General features: G+C 41.8%; 1 protein-coding gene across 1 annotated transcript in view; it reads left to right on the top strand.

The window, feature by feature from the left end:
• Positions 1–22,288, top strand: part of LOC132834849 (dual oxidase 2-like) — a 114,759-nt gene that overhangs the window by 54,259 nt on the left and 38,212 nt on the right. Inside the window, exons 16-22 of the mRNA XM_060853926.1 lie at positions 992–1,105; positions 3,476–3,678; positions 13,692–13,877; positions 15,035–15,260; positions 17,886–17,979; positions 19,998–20,173; positions 21,377–21,440. Of these exons, the coding sequence (XP_060709909.1) occupies positions 992–1,105; positions 3,476–3,678; positions 13,692–13,877; positions 15,035–15,260; positions 17,886–17,979; positions 19,998–20,173; positions 21,377–21,440 (1,063 nt within the window). The remainder of the gene's footprint in view (positions 1–991; positions 1,106–3,475; positions 3,679–13,691; positions 13,878–15,034; positions 15,261–17,885; positions 17,980–19,997; positions 20,174–21,376; positions 21,441–22,288) is intronic.

The raw sequence follows: 22,288 nt of genomic DNA, 5'->3' as shown, positions 1-22,288 counted from the left end.
TCTCTGCATAAATAACCTACCTCTGACATCTCCTCTTTACCTTTCTCCTGATATCTTAAAACTATGACCCCCTTGTGCCAGTCAATCCTGCTCTGGGGAAACATCTCTGGCTATTGACTCTATCTATGCCTCTCGTTACCTTTATTCTGGCTGGCTTTAACTGCTCTCTTTCAGAGATGGAAGACAAGATCTAACATATTCGCTGAGTCTTGTACCTTTATCTTGGCTCACTGCGGATTCTGCAGTACCTTGAATATTTTTAGATTCTCAAAACATCATGCTAAATTGGTATTTTATCCTCAACTTCTAAATCCTATTTTTGTGCATATTTATTTGGATTTTCCCTTTGTTGACATTTAGTTCCAGCAGACATTTTTTTAAATGCACTTGTCAGACCGTGTGTTGCTGTTTGGCTAGCATGTGCTGCTCATCTCTGAACGTCCTCGAGAAGGTGGTGGTGAGTTGCCTTCTGGAACTGCTGCTGTCGGTGCATTATAGTCAGACACACTTGGTGCCGTTAAGGAGGGAATTCCAAGACTTTGACCCAGGAATTCACTTTAATGGCACTTGAATATTACAAATATTTCATCTGTCGTACAATCTACACAATCACTTAATTTGCAAGTTCATACCTAACAAATGAGTCTAACTAGATGCAGAACTGTCCAAATCAGATCATGTTTGATTTGGAAACAACTTTGCAATTCATTATTCTACTCCAGAAAACTAGGCAGTGAATGATACAATGAATGATGGAGCTGGGGCTAGTATTTACACATGTTATCAACTTTAATTTTCTGCATACGTATTACAAATGTGCCTTCAAGCTCACCAAGCACATATTTTGTAACCTGCCGTATAAAGAAACACAAGTGATTCTCCAATTCAAGTCCTCCATTTGAACACATTCAAATACTTCATTATTGTGCATTTGGCATTGATCTGTATTATAATATAATTTATTAAATTTTCTCCATTTTATGATTAACAGCGGCGTTGCTATTGGCTTTCATGGTAGCTGGCATTCGAAAGAAAGAAAAGAAAAAATTACAGAAAAAAAAGCCTTCCATGAAGAAGTCGCCTAATTCAGCTGTGAATATCAAAGGTATTAGTTCTAAATGTTATAGAGTCATAGAGATGTACAGCATGGAAACAGACCCTTCAGTCCAACCCGTCCATGCTGACCAGATATCACAACCCAATCTAGTCCCACCTGCCAGCACCCGGCCCATATCCCTCCAAATCCTTCCTATTCATTTACCCATTCAAATGCCTTTTAAATGTTGAAATTGTATCAGCCTCCACCACTTCCTCTGGCAGCTCATTCCTTACAAGTAAAACCGTCTGCGTGAAAAAGTTGCCCTTAGGTCTCTTTTATGTCTTTCCCCTCTCATCTTAAACCTATGCCCTCCCCGACCCTAGGAAAAAGACTTTGCCTATTTGCCCCTCATAATTGTGTAAACTTCTATAAGGTCACCCCTCAGCCTCCGACGCTCCAGGGAAAACAGCCCCAGCCTGTTCAGCTTCTCCCTATAGCTCAAATACTCCAACCTTGGCAACATCATTGTAAATCTTTTCTGAACTCTTTCAAGTTTCACAACATCTTTCCAATAGGAAGGAGACCAGAATTGCATGCAATATTCCAACAGTGGCCTAACCAATATCCTGTACAGCCGCAACATGACCTCCCAACTCCTGTACTCAAAACTCTGACCAATAAAAGAAAGCATACCAAACGCCTTCTTCACTATCTTATCTACCTGTGACTCCACTTTCAAGGAGCTTTGAACCTGCACTCCAAGGTCTCTTTGTTCAGCAACACTCCCTAGGACCTTACCATTAAGTGTATAAGTACTGCTAAGATTTGCTTTCCCAAAATGCAACACCTCACATTTATCTGAATTCAACTCCATCTGCCACTTCTCAGCCCATTGGCCCATCTAGTCTAGATCCTGTTGTAATCTGAGGTATCTCTCTTCGCTGTCCACTACACCTCCAATTTTGGTGTCATCTGCAAACTTACTAACTGTACCTCTTATGCTCGCATCCAAATCATTTATGTAAATGACAAAAGGTAGAGGACCCAGCACCGATCCTTGTGGCACTTCACTGGTCACAGGCCTCTAGTCTGAAAAACAACTCTCCACCAGCACCCTCTGTCTTTTACCTTTGAGCCAGTTCTGTATCCAAATGGCTAGTTCTCCCTATACTCCATGAAATCTAACCTTGCTAATCAGTCTCCCATGGAGAACCTTGTCGAACGCCTTACTGAAGTCTGTATAGATCACATCTATCACTCTGCCCTCATCAATCTTCTTTGTTACTTCTTCAAAAAACTCAATCAAGTTTGTGAGACATGATTTCCCATGCACTAAGCTATGTTGACTATCCCAAATCAGCCCTTGCCTTTCCAAATACATGTACAGCCTGTTCCTCAGGATTCCCTCCAACAACTTGCCCACCATCGAGGTCAGGCTCACCGGTCTATAGTTCCCTGGCTTGGCTTTACCGCTCTCCTTAAACAGTGGCACCACGTTTACCAACCTCCAGTCTTCCGCAGCTCACCTGTGACTATCAATGATACAAATATCTTAGCAAGAGGCCCAGCGATCACTTCTCTAATTTCCCACAGCATTCTCAGGTACACCTGATCAGGTCCTGGGGATTTATCCAACTTTACCCGTTTCTATGTTACAGTGTAAAATGTTTTGAGTGAGAGAGTTGGAACTTGTAATCACTCACTGTATCTTCTTGTTATCATTTACTAATGAACAATTTCACTCCATTTAATGGAAGCATTTTCGTTAATATTATGATCATTTCAAGATTCCAACTCTATGGCCTCTTCCCCAAAAAACACATTATTAATTGCTTTTCAATATGAAATTGGCAATAAGAATAAAGAATGAAGATAAATATCTTTTTTTTCCACTTTGTGCAAAGTTCAAGTGCTGAAGAAACATTTGTGCCCACTAACTTGATGATATTAGGATCAATACATCCTGGAGATCACCTGTTTGGTTTCTCCAGCACTGTAAATGTACATGTTCCTCATCACTCTGCACAGCTGTGTTAAAATCAGGACATCTTTTTCTACTATTGTGGTCTTGGCAGGGGAGGGTCCTGCATGTCAGCACAGAAAAATGGGATAATGCAGAGGTATGTGTGACCCTAGCCCATTCTGAGGTTCCTCTGTTTGAGCGAAGCTTTTCTGACTGCCCAGGCATTTAAATGGACAGAGCATCTTCTGGCTTTTTCACTGGAGCTTATTTTTCCCTGTGTGCTCTTCCTCCATTCATTGAGCTCTGCATTATTCACTGGGGCCAAGTTCATCAACAAGGAAGTCTGCCCTCACTATCTTGGGCTACGTTTCCAATGTTGTTTTGTTTAGTCAAAGACATGAGCCGCAACGTGTTAAGAGGATCTTTGGTTATCAATGTCCCTGACGTTATGTACACATTTGCTTTTTACTTAGTCTTTGAATGGCAAGGTCCAAAAGTATCAAACCGACCGATAAACATCAATTTTGAAGCCAGCAAATGCATTAAGGTCACAGACAACAAAGGTGCTCTGGTCCGATTCATCAATTTCTGCAGTGGGGGCTCCGCAGATATTATTCAATCCACCAACAATGGAGAGAAAACTTTGCTGTTGAAGGTTCCGAAGGAATATGATCTGGTAAGCAAAAACCCAGCCTTGAGATGACCTTATTTCTGAATGTTGTTTTTGATTTTCACAGAGACCCTTCATTAATGCATTCTACATGTATAATAGTTCTCGTCTATCATTTAGATTCAGGCTTAACATCAAACGTAAATTTCAGCACTCTGATATTTGTATGTAGTTGAGAGCGTGTTGCTGGGAAAGCACAGCAGGTCAGACAGCATCCGAGGAGCAGGAGAATCAACGTTTCGGGCCGGAGTCCTTCATCAGGAATGAGGCTCTGCTTTTCAGCAACACACTCTTGACTCTGATCTCCAGCATCTACAGACCTCATTTTCTCCTTGTATTTGTATGTAGGTGGTAGGTATTAATTAGAGTTTTGCTTGAGCATGTATTGGTTGATTTGATTTGAATTATTATTTTCACATGTATCGGGATACAGTGAAAACTATTATATTCCAAGCTAACCAGTCAGATCATACCTTACATAAGTCCATCAGGATAATAGAACAGAATGCAGAATATAGCATTACAGCTACAGAGAAGGTGCGGAGAAAGATCAATTTTCATATATGAGTGGTCTGTTCATAAGTCTGATAACAGTGGGGAAGAAGCTGCTCTTGAATCTGTTGGTACGTGTTTTCAGACTTCTGTATTTTCTGCCCAGTGGAAGAGAGTATAACTGGTCTTGGGCAGAGCAGTTGCTGTACCAAGCCATGATGCATCTGGATTGGATACCGTGTAAGGTGCAGCTATAAAATTAATATGAGTCATTGTGGACACGCGAATTTCCTTCGCCTTCTGAGGACATTGAGGCATTGGGCTCCTTTTATGACCATAGCATTGACAGGGATGGACCAGGACAGATTGCTGGTGACACTTACCCTCGGGACTTGAAACTCTCAACCACCTCCACCTCATACACTCTGATACAGACAAAGGGTATGTCCTCCACTCCACTTCCTGAAGTTGATGACTTGCCCCTTTGTTTTGCTGACATTGTGGGACAGATTGTTGTGTTTACATCATGTCACTGTGTTGTCTATCTCCTTCTCATCGTTGTTTGAGATCCAACCCACTAGTGGTGTCATCAACAAACTTGTAAATGAAGTTAGAGCTGTATTTGTCCACATAGTTGTGAATGTATAAGGAGTATAGTAAAGAGCGGAGTATGCAGCCTTGCAGATACCAGTGTTGAGGATTATGGAGGAGGTGTTGTTGCCTTTCCTTACTGATTGCGGTCTGAGGGTCAGGAAGTCAAGGATTCAGTTGCAGAGGGAGGAACAGAGTCATAGATCTTGGAGTTTGGAGATGGATTTTGTTGGAATTATATTGTTGGAAGAGAACCAAAGTCAATAAATAGAACTCTGATGCAGATGTCTGTGTTATCCACATGTTCCAGGGATGAAGGTAGGGCCAGGGAGATGGCGTCTGCTGTGGACCTATTGTGACAGTTGGTGAATTGTAGGGGATCAAAGCAGTCTGGGAGGCTGGAGTTGATATGTGCCAAGACTAACTTCTCGAAGCACTTCATAATGATGAAGGTCAGAGCCACCAGATGGTAGGCATTAAGGCATGTTGCCTGATTTTTCTTTGACACTGGGATGATGGTGGTCATCTTGAAGCAGGTGGGAACCTCACATTGTAGTACGGGGAGTTTAAAGATGTCTGAAAATACTCTCACCAGCTGGTCTGCACAGGATCTAAGTGCACAGTCAAGGGCTACATCCGGGCCTGTTGCTTTCTGTGGGTTTACCCTCCAGAAGGCTGATCTGACCCCTATGGCAGTGAGTGTGGGTATAGGTACACCCGAGGCTGTCAGGGGCAGGTGACACCATTTCACTAACCTTCTGTTCAAAACCAGCATAGAATGCATTGAGCCCATCAGGGAGGGATACACTGTTGTCAGCGATTCTATTCAGCTTAGCTTTGTAATCCATTATATCATATTAGCCTTGTCACAATCGATCTATGTTTGTGTGGTTAGTCTGGGACTCTAGTTTAGTTTGGTATTGTCTCTCAGTGTCCCTGATGACTTTGTGAAGATTGTATCTAGATTTCCTGTATGGGTCAGGGTCACCCGACTTGACCACCTCAGACCTGGACTTCAGTAGGGAGTGGATCTCCTGATTCATTCATGGTTTCTGGTTGGGGAACACTCAGATTAACTCATTTAGCACCACAGTCCTCTACACTCTTACTGATGAAGTCTGTGATGGTAGTGGAATACTCGTTTAGATTGACCGTTGAGTTGTTGATGATGGATCAGTCCATCGATTCCAAGCAATCACTTAGGAGCTCATTCATTACCTCAGTCCAGCGGGGTACACCTTTCTGTACCAGATCCTCAAGCTTCAGTTTCTGCCTGTGAGCTGGGAGAAGGAGCACAATCTTATTGACTGAGTTACCAAAATGCGGGAGTGGAATAGAATGGTAGGTGTCATTGCTGGTTGTTCAGCAATGGTCCAGGGTGATTGGTGGGACAGGAGACATGTTGATGATATCTTGGCCGCACACTCTTGAGGTTAGCCCTCTTGAAGTCACCAGCTGTGATGAACAAGGCCTTGGGGTATTCCGTCATAAGGCTATTTGTGGTGGTGTATATTTCATCAAGTATGCTCTTGACTTCTACATGGGGTGGGATATAAACTGCTGCCAGGTTAGCAGAAGCTAACTGCTGTGGAAGGTAGTTGGGATGGCACTTCACTATTAGATATTCCAGGCCCAGGAAGCAGTATCTTGCCAGTCATCATGTCCAAGCAACAAGAGTTGCGTTGATCAGGAGACAGACCCTGCCTCTCTTTGCTTTGCCCGAGGATGCTGTGCGGTCCATCCGGTGGATTGAGAAACCCTCAGGTTGTAAGGCACAGTCAGGTGTAGCAGGAGTAAGCCATGTCTCTGTAAAACAGAGCACACAGCAAAGTCTCAATTCCCTTTGGTTGGTGAGTCTAACTTTAAGCTCGTTCACCTTGTTTGGCTTGGACATTTACCAGACATATGCTGGGGAGGGGTTCTTGAAACCGAGTTGTTTAAACAATTGTCGATTTTGTGGTTGTGTCAAGAAGTATATACTTGTAATATTTAAGTCTGTCGTGAAATGTAAAGCTGAGTAAATATTGGCTCCAATTCAATCCCTCTGGCTGTCTGAATCATAAGAACAATTGTTGCTTTCTTTACCAAGGCATTGTTTCGAATATTTTCTATTTTTCAAGCTGATTGGCATTCTGTCAATTATTGAAGGTATGTGGTCAAACACTCTGAATTTAACTGAATTGAATTGAATTGAATTGATTTGAATTGAATTGAATTGAATTTATTGTCACGCGTACCGAGGCATAGTGAAAGACTTTGTCTTGCGAGCAATACAGACAGATCACAGAGTTATGTAGCATAGAGAAATAAATAATAGGTAACCGCAACAAAAATGAAAAACACAGGTATAGGTGAATGTTAAGAGTTTGTGAGTCCATTCAGTATTCTAACAACAGTAGGGTAGAAACTGTTTTGAAACCGGCTGCTGCATGTGTTCAGGATTCTGTACCTTCTCCCCGATGGTAGAGGTTGTAGAAAAGCATTGCCAGGGTGGGATGGATCTTTGAGAATGCAGGCGGCCTTTCCTTGACATTGGGCCTGGCAGATGGATTCTATAGGTGGGAGGTTGGCCTTTGTGGTTATCCAGGCTGAGTTCGCCACTCTCTGTAACCATCTCCAATCTTGAATGGTACAGTTGCCATACCAGTTATTGATACATCCAGACAGAATGTTCTCGATGGCGCACCTATAAAAGTTGACAAGAGTATATGCTGTCATGCCCAATTTACTTAGCTGCCTGAGGAAGAAGAGACACTGTTGGGCCTTTGTAACCAGTGCATCCACATGAAGAGTCCAAGGAAGCTTGGTGTGGATGACCACTCCCGGGAGCTTGACACTCTCCACTTGTTCCACCTCTTTGCTAAATTGGTTTGAGAATTGTGTGAGCTACTTGAAAACATTAGAGCCAGCAGTGAGATGAAAAGAGACACTGATTTGATCCCAGAGTTGAACGGACAGAGCCCTCTCCCCCTATGCACCACAAGCCTACGATGTCAGACCGAGGCTAACGGTTTTATATTTGTCAGGAATTGCAATATGTTTGAGAGCAGCAACAGCATAAACAGACTGGAGCCTTGTGACTGACAGTGTTCTGCATGGATCAATGCTGGGTCCACTGTTGTTTGTCATTTGTTTTTGGATGAGAATTTAGGAAGCATGCTTAGTAAGTTTGCACATGATGCCAAAATTGGTAATAAAGTGGACAGTGAAGAAGCCTATGCTGAAAATTTGTTGCTGGAAAAGCGCAGCAAGTCAGGCAGCATCCAAGGAACAGGAGAATCAACGTTTCAGGCATAAGCCCTTCTTCAGGAATGATTCCTGAAGAAGGGCTTATGCCCAAAACGTCGATTCTCCTGTTCCTTTGATGCTGCCTGACCTGCTGCGCTTTTCCAGCAACATATTTTCAGCTCTGATGCTATCTGACCTGCTGGGCACTTGCAGCACAACTCTAACCTTGACTCTGCATCTCCTGCATCTACAGTCCTCACTTTCACATCAGCGAGAGATGATTAGCGATGTTTTAACCTGAGGGTCACCATGCTCAGGTGAGGTTGAGAAGGAATGTCCTTCACAATAACCTCAGCCAGTGCAGGAATTGAACCCTTGCTGTTGGTGTTACTCTGCAATGCCGGTCATCCAGCCAACTGAACTGAGTGAACTCCTGCCCTTTCTGAAGTACAGAACCATAGGCACCAAGGAAAATTGACGTTTCGAGCAGGAACCCTTTATCAGGAATGTTTCCAGATGAAGAGCTCCTGCCCGAAACGTCAATTTTCCTGCTCCTCGGATGCTACCTGTCCTGCTGTGCATTTCCAGCACCAGTCTAATCCTGATCTCTCGCTAATGGCCGAGCAGCTCTATAGTCCAATAGGACTCAAGCTATTTTATCTTTCCTTCAGAAAGGGACCTTTTCTTCAGGAAAGTGGGTGGTAAGCTGAGGGAGAAAAGCATTTTCTAGAATATATGGTTTAAAATCCCACAAAAGCTCCAAATGTTTGCCAGATGCTCCAGGACAGAGTACAATGAAGTTCTTCATTAATACTGACAGCCGAATCTGCCCATTGTTTCATTAGGAACAATTCTGTCCTTCCTGTGAAACATGACACTGTTCTATTTAAATGTTTTGTTGGGCTTCATGAAATAGTCGATAACAGTTTATTTGCTTTTTTAATCTGGTGTGCTATATAGTCATATGGTTTTGCTTTTATACTGAACTGTCAGGTTAATGCTCTCGAAAATGAAATATTATTCTGCTATTTAACTTGCAAAATGTCAAAGCTGCCCCACCTTATAAACTGATGTGTCAATATAAAGCACAGATTCATCAATTTACAAGGGAGTTGCCTGACTGGTTTTGGCCCAGTTCTGTGGTTGTTAGTCATGTAGCTAATGTCAAAGCTGACAATTAATTTTCTGATTTTAATTCATTAGCCAATTTAGAAAATGATACAATGACATTGAGATTAACAGTTTGAAGGATCAGTTTCTTTCAAGTCCTTTTTTCCAGAATGAAAAAGTTTATTAATGGGATTTAAGTGTTTCTGCAAAACAAGCATTTATGGGCCATTCCGATTTGCTCTTGGGGAGATGTTGTTGAGACACTTCCTTGAGCTGAGCAACCCCAGCGTGTTGTTAAATCACAAATTCCACGGTTTTGATGGAGGACTGGTGATATACTTCCAGTTCATGGCCCTGTCCGATAAGGAGAGGGATGTGCAGCTGCTGATGTGCCTGTGCTGCCCTCGTTCCTTTTAAGTAGTAGATGTCACAGATTTGCAAGGTTATGTTAGCACGGTTGTGAGTTTTAATTTAGCGTTCAAAAAGACTAAACCAGTAAGGCCGCTGGAAATGATTTGGTGTATTGAAGCAGGAGACTTATTGAGAAGGGCTGATGAAGGGCTTTTGCCCGAAACATCAATTTTCCTGCTCTCCAGGTGCTGCCTGACCTGCTGTACTTTTCCAGCACCACTCCGATCTCAACTCTGGTTTCCAGCATCTGCAGTCCTTATTTTGCCACTTATTCAGAAGGTTGAGAGAGGCACTTAACTAAGGTAGCAAACTCGTAGTCATAGAGTCACCCTCTATGTCGAAAAAAGTCCTGCATGCCTTTTTAAAATTTCTCTCCCCTCAGCTTAAAGATGTGTCCCCTAGTCTTGAATCCCCCATCCTAGGGAAAAGACAACTACCATTAATCTTATCTATACCCCTCAGTATTTTAGCAACTTTTATCATGTCTTGATTGACCTTTGTTATAGTCAAGCAGGCTACTGTGTTTCAGGATGGGGTTTCACCAGCTTCTTCTTCAGAGCAATTAGGAATGGACAACGAATGCCTTGGCCCATCTTGTTATTTATTCATGAACTATGCCTAGGCCAGCACTTATTTCCTATTCTTACTTCCACTTGAGAAAGTGATGGTATGCTTCATTACAGAATGACTGCGATCCTTAATTTATATGGATACCCAGAGCGCTGTTAGGAAGGAAATTCCAGGATTTTGAACCAACAACACTGAAGAAATTATAACATAGTTTAAAGTTAGAATAGTACCACACAGGTGATGGTGTTCCCATGCACCTGCTGACATTGCTCTTATAAATGGTAGCTATCGTGGGTTTGGAAGGTGCTACTGAAGTGCATCTTGCAGATGATTCATATGTTACCAGCATGTGCTGATGGTGAAGGGAGTGTTTGTTGAGGATGATGGTTGAGGTGCCAATCAACTGGGATGCTTTGGGTGGTTTTGAGCCTCTTCATATTGAAAAGTTATTCCAGTATACGTTTAACTTGTGCCTTGTAGTTTGGAAGAAGGAAACAAGTTACTCACTATAAAAGTACTAGCCTCTGACCTGCTCTTGAGCCACAGTATATGTCTTGCTGGCCCCAGCTTAGTTTTTGATCAGCATTAACCCCAGGACTTTTGTGTGTGATTCCGTGATAATGATGCTCTTGAATGTCAAGCGGAACTGGTTAGATTCCCTCTATTTATAGATGGTCATTGCCTGGAAGTTGGTGGCATGAATGTTACTTGCCACTTATAGGCCCAAATCTGGATGTTGTTATGGATACAGACCAGTGCAGGTGCAATGAATCAAAAGGCCTTTTTTCTGTGCTGGAGATCTTTATGAATCAATGGCCCATTACCATCTTGAACAAAATGGAAACAGATGTATGGGGAAAACCACACACCCTCTAGTTCCCTTCCAGTCACTCACCATCCTGACTTGGAAATATATCACTGATTCTTCAGTGTCACTGGGTCAAAATCCCGTAACTCCCTCCTGAACACCATTGTGCATCTACCTCCAGCACTTGGATTGCAGCAGTTCAAAAAGGCGGCTCACCACCACCAGGGCAACTGGGGATGGACAATAAATACTGATCCAAACGGTAATGCCCATATCCTGTGATTGAATATTCTTGTTATATATGAAGTGGACTGTATAGGCTGAAGACTGCCATTTTTGATGCTGGAGCCTTCAGGTGCAGGCATTGATAGATCATCCTTTTGGCACCTATGATTGAAGATGGTATGGATGCTTCAGCCTTGTCTGTTGCGGTAATATACTGGATTCCCATCATTGAGGATTGAAAATAATTGTGAAGCCTCATTGCCATGTTAATTATTTAGTTGTCTATCACCCTTAATGGCCAGATGTAGTAGGAAGCAAAGCTTAGATCCGATCTGTTGGCAATGAGATCTCTTAGCACCGAGATCTACACTGTTGTACACTGCATTGCTATTTAGCATGCAAGTAGTCCTGTGCTGGAGCTTCATAGGTTGACACGTCATTGTGCCTAGTAATACTCGTGGCATGCCGTCTTCTGTATTCTTCACTGAACCAGGGTTGGTCCCCTGATCAAAGGTATTGATAGCTCAACAGAAATAACAGACTATGAAGTGGTTGGTAGTGGTTGAGTGCAATTCCGTTGCTGTGGATGGTCCACACCACCTCATAGTTGTCCAAGTTGGAGTTGCTAGATCCATTTGAAATCTATCCCATTTAGCACAGTAGTGATGCCACACAGCATGTTGAAGAGTATCCTCAATGTAAAGATGGGACTTCATCTTCACAAGGAATGTGCGGTTGATAGTGCAGCTGTTGAGAACAACATCAAGTATTCTTTTCCCTCTTAATGGCTCCCTCACTACTGATTTCTAGGTCACTGAACCAGTTTAACAGCTGTTGAAAGGAGCTCGGCAACTAATGACAAAGGATACAACAGCTTTTAATCTACCCTGCTTCCCTTTCAATGTCTATTTCAGTTGTTGTGTTTGTCTGCTGTGCCTCCAGTGGTAGCACCTGAACAACTCCATACACAGTGTTTCAACAATAGGCTGAAATATTATATGTGGGTCTGGAAGGGTTAATACTGAGGAGAGTGCCATAAACACCATCAACTGTGACCAGGAGAGAGTGAGGACTGCAGATGCAGGAAAGTCAGAGCCGAAAAGTGTGGCACACGAGAAGCCCAGCAGGTTAGGCAGCATCGAAGGAGCAGGAGACTCCACATTTTGGGTATAAGCCCTTCATCAAGAATTTCGGGACATTTCTGATGAAGGGCCTATGCCCGAACCATCGAGTCTCTTGCTCCTTGGATGCTGCCTGACCTGCTGTGTTTTTCCAGTACCACACTTTTCGACATCGTCTATGACCATGTCATTAGGACTTGTGGGCAGAGCAACTTAGAATCTCAAAGGAATGGCACCAAATCTCTGACTCTCCTGAAAGGTTCTGTAACAAAACCTATCACGTTTATGTAGCCTGTAATTCAATGCTAACATGCATGAACCATATCTTTTTAACTATGAGAAACTCTTTTAGTTAGACCAAGAAGTGGTTTTCCTCCCCCACACTAGACCTGCAGTTTTCTGTACTCAAATAGAATGGTGGCAGAAATTTTCACCATTAACAGCAATTCAAACAACTCAATGTGTCATTATACGAATACTGTCATCCGAAATCTTCCAGTGATTCTGTAAGGTTTATATTATTGCATGTTTTAGACTTTTACTTTCAGATGTTAAAACCTTGAGCAACATTCTTGTAATATACAAAAGCAGGATTTGCTGGAAACGCTCAGCAGGTCTGGCAGCATCCGTGAGAGAAATCAGTTAAAGTTCCAGGTTGAGTGACCCTTCCTCCGAAGTGAAGAAGTTCTGAGGAAAGGTCAATCGATCCAAAATGTTAACCCTGATTTCGCTCCACAGATGCTGCCAGACCTGCTGAGCTTTTCCAGCAATTTCTGTTTTTGCTTCTGTTTGACAGCATCTGCAATTCTTTTGGTTTTAATTTAACATTCCTATAATCATGGTTTCGATATCACAATGCACAATTTTGATTTCTACTCTGGAGCTTAACAACAATCATTTCAACCGTTTATGACATATTAAGTCTGGACAGTCATGAAAGAAATGTCTGTTTGTGTCTCAACATTGCATGCACATTTTCCAATGAAATTCCATCAATGCTTTTATTGTGACATGTATTACCCTCCCCATCTTTTATTTACTATTTGTATCTTAATTGACAGATGTAGGCTTCATCTTGATGCCATCACCTTCATAAGATGGTGGGCGGCACGGTGGCACAGTGGTTAGCACTGCTGCCTCACAGCGCCTGAGACCCAGGGTTCAATTCCCGACTCAGGTGACAGACTGTGTGGAGTTTGCCCGTTTTCCCCGTGTCTGCGTGGGTTTCCTCCGGGTGCTCCAGTTTCCTCCCCCAGTCAAAAGATGTGCAGGTCAGGTGAATTGGCCATGCTAAATTGCCCGTAGTGTTAGGTAAGGGGTATGGGTGGGTTGCGCTTTGGCGGGTCGGTGTGGACTTGTTGGGCCGAAGGGCCTGTTTCCACACTGTAAGTAATCTAAGGAATATGCATGGTCTTTATGCGGCATCTCATGAATCTAATCTGAATGCTACATCTTGCACACAGGTATTGATGTTTACTGGGGAAGAAGATCGTGCTAATTTTATGGAAGAATTGACAGCATATCTCCAAACGCATAGCGTAACTCCACTGATACATGAAGTGAAAGAACAGACGCTTTTGAAAGAAGCAGTGACAAAGCAGAAGCGGATTAAAGTCTTAGATACTTTCTTCCGTCGTGTATTTGCTGAGGTACCATTCCAGTTACATGAGTTGCACCGTTTAACTAATCCTCTCGGTCATGCGTAGGTTTCTATTTGTTCCCACTTGGTACTGCAATGAAATAGATGTACAGTTTCTCCAGATATCATCAGGAATTTTAAGTCATGGAAAGCTGTGATCATTCTCGTTCAAAGTGTTTGTCCTCATTAACAAAGTCAGGAAATTATTTTTGTTTTGAAATGAATAAAACTTCATTGTAACAGGATGATGCCTGGTTTAACCTATTTATTGGTAGTTTAACAAAATTGGTGCATTGTTCCAGCTCACTCCTGGCTGATCTCTCACATTCACCATTCTGTAAACGTGAAATCATCCAAAAGTGCAGTTTAAATCTTAACTCAAGTCTTTGCCCTCCTTCTTTTACTCACAGATCTATATTGGTTTCCAGTCAAGCAACATCTTAACATTCACCTCTTGCATTCCCTTTAGCTCCACAACCCTCTGAGGTATCAATGCTTCTCTAATTCTGGCCACTTGTGTATTCTCAGTTACACTCAGGCTATTATTGGTATGCATACCTTCAGGCCAAAGAGTTGGAATACTCTTCCTAAATTTCTTTGTCCCTCCGCTTCACTTTCCTTCATCAAGACACTCCTTAAAACTAAAAAATTATTTTTGGTCATCTGACCTAATTCCTTCTTGTATGGCTCAGTATCATGTATTGTTTGATAAAGTGCCTATTCAGCAGCACTAGCACATACACCAGACACATGCATCACACACTGCATGTTCACCAACTATATACACCCCACACATGCACACACGACACAAGTACAAGTTGCGCACCACACGCACACCATGTACACTGCCCCATATTGTATTCACCCACATGTATGGGAGGTTTCTGAAGACTGATCACTAGACCAATTTGCAGAACTAGTTGAATCAAGAGCATTGAGGCATGTAAATTACTGTTACGGATTTTTATGGTGTTGTGCTTATTACTTCAATGTATACATTAAAATTTTAATTGTAAATAATTTAACAAATTCAGTTAAAAAAAAGGCTATGCGAGTGTTCATCTGATAATATTGTCAGCAGTAGTAATCAGGGTCATGTTTTATCTACTTTTATGCAATGAAGAGTAGAAAATGGATTATTCTATACTATCTTGTTGCCATATTTAGGTTCTGGAGATTGATGGTTCAGATGCTGGTGACTTTGATATTGAAAGTTCAAAGAAAGCTAAAGAGTCGCTGAAGTGTGAACTGACTACAACAGAGTTTGCAGATGCATTGGGACTAAAGGAGAACTCTATGTTTGTGGAGCAGATGTTTGCTTTAGCTGACAAGGATGGAAATGGCTACCTATCTTTCCGGGAGTTTCTGGACATCTTTGTCATCTTGATGAAAGGTAATCCAGAGCTGAGGTCATGATGCCTATTTGAAATGTCATTTGGATGTTTGCTTTGTCTTGAAGGCATTGACGATTGACCGATAGAGGTGCCAGTCACAAAGCCTGGACAAATGAAGAAGAAGTCCTGTGCTATGACCTCTGCACATTCATGTGTATCCTGAACACATTTGTTCCTGCATTGTCAAAACTTCTCTCAAAACAGAAATCTTGTTGAGATTATATGGAGGTTTAAGGTAAGGGGGAGAAGGTTTAGAGGAGATGTGAGAAAAATCCTTTTTTACCCAGAGAGTGGTGGGAATCTGGAGCTCACTATCTGTAAGGATGGTAAAGGCAGAAATCCTCAATACTGAGAAGTGTTTAGATGTGCACTTGTGATGCCAGGGTATACAAGGCCATGGGCCAGGTGCAGAAAAATGGGATTTGAATAGTTAGGTGGTTGTTTTTGACTAGTGTGAATGCAATAAGCTGAAAGGTCTTTTTTTCTATCCTGTAGATTTCTATGACTCTCTGAGTTTAACTTCTTGTTTGTTAGTTGAACTTTTTTTTACATTTACTTTGATTAATCAAGTGTCCTACTACCCTGATATGTATAAAGAAATGACCAAAGCATTGATGTTCCTCACTCAGCTCTGCCTGTTAGAGTTAACATAAAGAAAGTAGCCTTGTATTTACATCGTACCTTTCAAAACAACCAGCTATCTCAAAGCACTTTACAGCAGGTGAAGTAATTTTGAAATGTAATAGCTGTTGTCATAAGATCTTAAGGGCATAAGACATAGGAGCAGAAATTAGGCCATTTGGCCCATCGAGTCAGCTCCACCATTCAGTCAAGGCTGATAGGTTTTTCAACCTCATTTTCCCTCATTCTCCTTGTAACCCCTGATCCCCTTGGCAATCAAGAACCTATCTATCTCTATTTTAAATATACTCAATGACCGGGCCTCCACAGCCTTCTGTGGCAATGAATTCCACAGATTCCCCACTCTCTGGCTGAAGCTGTTTCTCCCTATTTCTGTTCTAAAGGGTCTTCCCTTCCCTCCAAGGCAGTGCCCTCAGGACCTTGTCTGTCCTAAAATTGGAAACGTATTCTCAACATCCACTTGGTTCAGGCCGTTCAGTATTCTGGACGTTTCAATCAGATCTCCCCTCATTCTTCTAAACTCCATCAAGTGTTGTCTCAGAATCCTCAAATGTGTGAGAGACTTAACAGCGAATTTGCACAGAGACAAACTCCCACAAACAGGGCAATGATTTTTTGTTGATGGATAGCTGTTGGCAAAGACATTGGGAAGAATTCCCTGCTCTGTACATTTAGTGCCATGGGATCTCTCACATTTACCCAAGCAGGCAGATGCAGCATCAGCTGAACATCTCATCCAAAGAGAACCGCACCGCTTCGTTGCTGCCCTGGAGTTAGCCTATATTTTTGTGCACTGGTGTGTGACTTGAACACAGAACCTTATGATTCAGAGAAAAGAGCACTAACTGAGGTAAAGCTGTGAATCATTGAATCCCTGCAGAGTGGAAAGAGGTGCTTCAGCCCAACAAGTGCACACCGACCCTTTGAAGAGTAACCCACCCGGACCCATTCCCCCTACATCCCCCCCCCACCCTATATTTATCCCTGAACATGATGGGAAATTTAGCATGATTCGCCTAACCTGCACATTTTTGTGACTGTGGGAGGAAACCGGAGTACCTGGAGGAAACCCACACAGACATGGGGAGCAGGTGCAAACTCCACACACCTGAGGCTGGAATTCAACCTGGGTTCCCAGCATTGTGAGGCAGCAGTGCTAACCACTGAGCCACCGTGTCACCCTCAAATTCCTTTGAGAACTCAGTGGAAGTCAGTTTCATGGCTAATTAAACTAGCTAAAGTTAGTGAGGTGCTCATCATGGAAACAACTTGCTTTTCAGTCCCACAGTCATAAGAAAATATGTGCATGTTGCAGAAGATTTGGATCATTTACCTGGAAAGTTTGCAGCTACAATCAATGAAAGTGAAAACTTTGTGGCTTTGATTGGAAATGTAAAGATAAATTTCTGCTTTGCAGATCCTAGTCTGATTTTCATTGTAGTTTAAGAAGGAGGGAACATTCTTTGAAATGCCAGGCTCGTCAGCCTGTCTCCAAAACAATGACTGACAGCTTTGTTTGACACTGTTTCTGTGAAGTTCCAACTCTGTGTTGTGCAGAAGCTAAAATCTGTTGTGTTACTTGCACATATTCTGCCATATCACAAAATTACAGAGCAAGTTAGAAATGTTAATACATCAGACCAAAACGTCAAGTTTGGAATAAGTAAATGGATTAGGCACACCCCCGTCTGTGATATTTTACTGTTTTTCTTAGAAATTTTAACTAATACTTGTTAAAATGTTTCAATCCACACTTCCTCAATCCTAGATATTAAACCCACATTGTAGGTTCAGGAAGGGAGATTGGACTTGAAACGTTAACTCTGACTTCGTGAGATGCTCTGATTTCGTCAGATGCTGTGAGACCTGCTGAGCTTTTCCAGCAATTTCTGTTGTTGTTGTTGAAGGTTTGGTCTCCTGTCATGGAAAACATTCAATTTTTCATTTCCACAATTTAATATTTAACTATTTGATTTGTCTAGGTACTCCTGAGGAGAAATCAAAGCTAATGTTTGCAATGTATGATGTCGATGGGAGTGGTTCCATGTCAAAGGAAGAGTTCTCACAACTGCTGAGGTAAATGAAATAAACATTATTCACATTTAATATTGTTCTTTATTCCGTGCGCATATAATTGTTTCTCTGGACGGTACCTATTGTGCATTCACAGGCTTGCTACAATCTTATACTGAAAATGTGTTGCTGGTCAAAGCACAGCAGGCCAGGCAGCATCTCAGGAATCTTATACTGTCTGCTTTAGCTCAAAACATTCCAGAGATGGCACTTGTTCTAAATCCAAACAGGTTTTGTTATAGTACTTTGAAATATCTTTGAACTTCCAGGGTTTTAACGCACATAGTCTCAACCCACAATCCAGAAACATTGTCCCTGTGGTTTTCATTACTTAACTCTCTAGCCTCACCAATAGGCTTAAGCAATCAAGTAGAGTTAGTAAGTATCAGTTCCCAGAAATAACATCATCAAACTCTCGTCGATAGAACCATTGAACACTAAAGTACATGTTGTGATATTATAAAAGTTTGATTGAGGATTTTCTCTGATGTGTCAAATTCTGGGAGGTACAATTTCAGAAAGAATCTGAAGACGTTAGTGAGAATGCAGAATTCACAAGAATGGTTCCAGGAATTAGTTACCTCAATTGTTGCTTTTCTTGGAGAGAAGAAGGCTGAGAATAAAATTGATACAAAATTTTGTATCCGGGCAAAGCCCTTCCCAATGGCGAAAGGATCAAGAAGGATAAATCACCAGATTGAAAGTGAATAGTAAAAGAAATATTAGGAGACACAGCGAGAAATATTTTCATGCAGTTGGTGGTTGGGATCTGGAGGCCTGAGGGTGTGGTGGTGACAGGTCAACCGAGGCAATCGAATCGGCATTGGGTTATTATCTGAAAGTGAAGTTCATGTCGGTCTATAACAAGAAGGCTGTGGCAATAGGTGAATTGTTCATGAAGGTAGCTGGCACAACACAAAGGCTTTGTTTTGCGCTGCATCTCTGCTGTTGCACCTCTGTGATTCAGTGTCCTGTTTAGAGTAACCAAACAAATAGATAAAAAAAAGGGGACATTTTCTCAAAAGCTCTGGAAGTGCTGTTACAGAAATCATGTAGATTGGTACGTGGTAATAAAATCAAATATATTATTTGAGTATAGCCAAACAATTTCATCATCATCTTGGTCCTCTTATTATTGAGGGGTCCAACATGAGATTGGCATGGGTCTGGCAGCTCATGTTGAACCCCTAACCCTCACCCTCATCCTCAACTCATGCTCACCCAGAAGCTTCTGCAGTTGTGCAGTATCCGGCCTTCCTCTGGGAGAGGTGAGTATTGTGACTTTGGCATAGATGTTCCATGACACAGACCAAACCAGATTCTGATGTTTGCCTCCACTTGGGCCAGTCAGCTACATTGCTTTCCCAATAGAGAAGGCCTGAATTCCAAAAATTTGGAATGCCCTTTTTTAGGATCGTCCTGTAGCATTTGTACTAACCACCTTTATGTGGTTAGTCTTGACACAGAGAGCCATTGAAATCTGCCTGGAGTATCTTATTGTTCTTTAGACCTCTTGCCCCTAGAGCATTATGGATATTCCGTCACTGATTACCTTTACTGATGTAGACTTTTGATCTCATTGAAAACCAGGGATGTTGGGGATTAGGAGAAAGTGAGGTATACAGATGCAGGAGACCAGAGTGTGGTGTTGGAAAAGCACAGCAAGTCAGGCAGCATCCAAGGAGCAGGAGAATTGATGTTCCAGCCATAAGCCCAATTAGGCAAGAAAGTGGATTTGAGGCACAAGATCAATAATAGCCACATCGTACTGGAGCAGAGACGTGTAGAGTCATATAGTCTACTCTTGCTCCTTGTCTATTTTCTTCAAACAAACAGCAATTGGCCATTATCTCGCTATGAAACTAAATTAAACAGAGTACTACTCTAAAGATACTTTTCTGATTTGATGAGAAACGTTAGTAGCGTCTTTGTATTGAGTGGAAAGTTAAAACTCATGTGAGTATCATAATTTTTTGTTCCATTTGCTTAAAGGCAGGGCTGTTTTCCTTTTAATGTTTTAGGTCTTTCATCGAGATCTCAAACAACAGCTTGCCAAAGGGAGAGATAGAGAATGTGATGGCGTCAATGTTCAAAGATGCAGGATTTGAAGATAAAGAGGAGATAATGTGGGAGGATTTCCATTGCCTGTTCCGTGACCATTACCAAGAGATGGAGCTTTCTCAGCCTGCTCTGAAAGGTCATCAAACCTTTTAGAGTATTAAAGACCGGTGAATCCTATGTTTCCAAATAGTAAAGGCAAATTGGTATTTTATAGCCATGATTATCTGGGTCTATATTTGGAGGCAATATAATGTGCAGGTTCGTTTATGTAAGGATTGGATATATTGCTGCACTCACCAAATCACTGACTGATACCTTTACTTTCAAATACCTTCACCATGTTGGCTAAGATCTTTCCTGATTTTTCCTCCTGATAAAATCTTTCTGTCTTTTTTCGAAATAGGTACAGTAGTTAGTTTATGGCAGCATCTATGAAACAAGGAGCAAATGGTTACTGTTTCAAGTTAATGCATCACACCTGTTCATCAGAAATGTTAATATTTTTCTTTTCACTAATAATGCCAGGTTTAAAAAGAAAATTGTGAGGTCTAAGGGCACAATTCATTGTCCATCCCTAATTTCCTTTGAAAGGCTGGTGATGAGACATCTTTTTGAGCCATTGCAGACCTTGTGGCATGGGTACACTCAACAATGCTGTTAGGGAGGGGATTACAGGATATTGGCTGAATGACAGTGAAGAAAGTGACAATGTGTGGAGGTCAGAAGCTTAGTATTTTGTAGCAAAGGATTTCCCAAAGTCTGACCACCATCTCTCAGACACAAGTTAAGAGTGTGAAGAGTACTCCCTCCTTGCCTGGATGAGTGCAGCTCCAAGATCACTCAAGGAACTCGACACCGACCAGGTTAAAGAAGTCCACTTGATAGGCATCCCATCCACCACCTTCAACGTTCACTCACTCCACTACGAATGCACAATGATGACAGTATGTACCATCTAGATGATGCACTGTGGCAATTCACAAACTTTTGATAGATACCACAATCTCAAACATGTCAGCAGATGTGAAGGTCCCTACCAGCCATGAGTTCCTCTTAAAGTCACAGATCATCCTAACTTGGAAATATGTGGTCATTCCATTAGCATTGCTTGGTCCAAGTCCTGACAGCATTGTGGATATAAGTAACCACCACTCCTCAAGAGCAGTTAGGGATGGACAACAATTATTGGCTTCATCATTGGCATCCTCGTCCCACAAAACAATTTAACCCAACCACAAGTAGAAGTAAAACTGAGAAGATGTTATCAATGGTACTTTTACTAACTTGTAGCTTGCTACTTTTACATCTGATGTTAATTGTTGTGAATTTATCACTTCAGGACCTGAAGGAAAGAAACATGACAAAGCAAACCGGGTTTCCTTTGTAATGAAGACAAAGAATGAGTAAGTAAACCACAACCAATTAACGTGATCCAATAGGGGAATTCAAAATTATGTGGGCGCTGGGATACAGAGGGAAAATGTTACACTTGTACAGGGACCATTTCACAGACCATCATTGTAATTGTGAGACTAATAAGGTCAGTAATAAATTCAGACTCTAATCTCCTGCATCTGCAGTCCTCACTTTTTCTTAATGAATTCAATACCCAATTTAGAAGATTGACGAGCTTACTATCGCAAAAAAGTGATAAAGGTAAATAGCACAAATGCCTTCAAGGGGAAGTTCGATAGGTGCACGAGAGAGAAAGATATTGCTATCTGGGTTAAAGTAAGTATAGGTGGAGGAGGTCCATGGAGGTAATGTGGACCAACATAATCCTTTTGGATGGAATTGCCAGAACTTAGCTGGCGATTGTCAAAATGATCATCCTATTCATCATATGTAAGTAAATAATTAAGTGTCAATTGTTAAAAACTCAATTGACCTTTCTTGTGGCATGCCACTGCCATTACTACAGTTAACATAAGCAGGTGGATGGGAGTGAGCAATATAATTTTTACAAAATGTTTTTAAAAAGACAGGAAGGAAATGGGATTGCTATTTTTAAGTGTGTCTTTCATGGATACAGAACTGGCTCAAAGGTAGAAGACAGAGGGTGCTGGTGGAGTGTTGTTTTTCAGACTGGAGGCCTGTGACCAGTGGAGTGCCACAAGGATCGGTGCTGGGCCCTCTACTTTTTGTCATTTGCATAAATAATTTGGATGCGAGCATAAGAGGTACAGTTAGTAAGTTTGCAGATGACACCAAAATTGGAGGTGTAGTGGACAGCGAAGAGGGATATCTCAGA

The sequence above is a fragment of the Hemiscyllium ocellatum genome, chromosome 42 (assembly GCF_020745735.1).
Source record: "Hemiscyllium ocellatum isolate sHemOce1 chromosome 42, sHemOce1.pat.X.cur, whole genome shotgun sequence".
NCBI classification, from domain to species: Eukaryota; Metazoa; Chordata; class Chondrichthyes; order Orectolobiformes; family Hemiscylliidae; genus Hemiscyllium; species Hemiscyllium ocellatum.
Note: the sequence above shows the minus strand (reverse complement) of the source record. Positions and strands in the feature narration are given on the sequence as shown.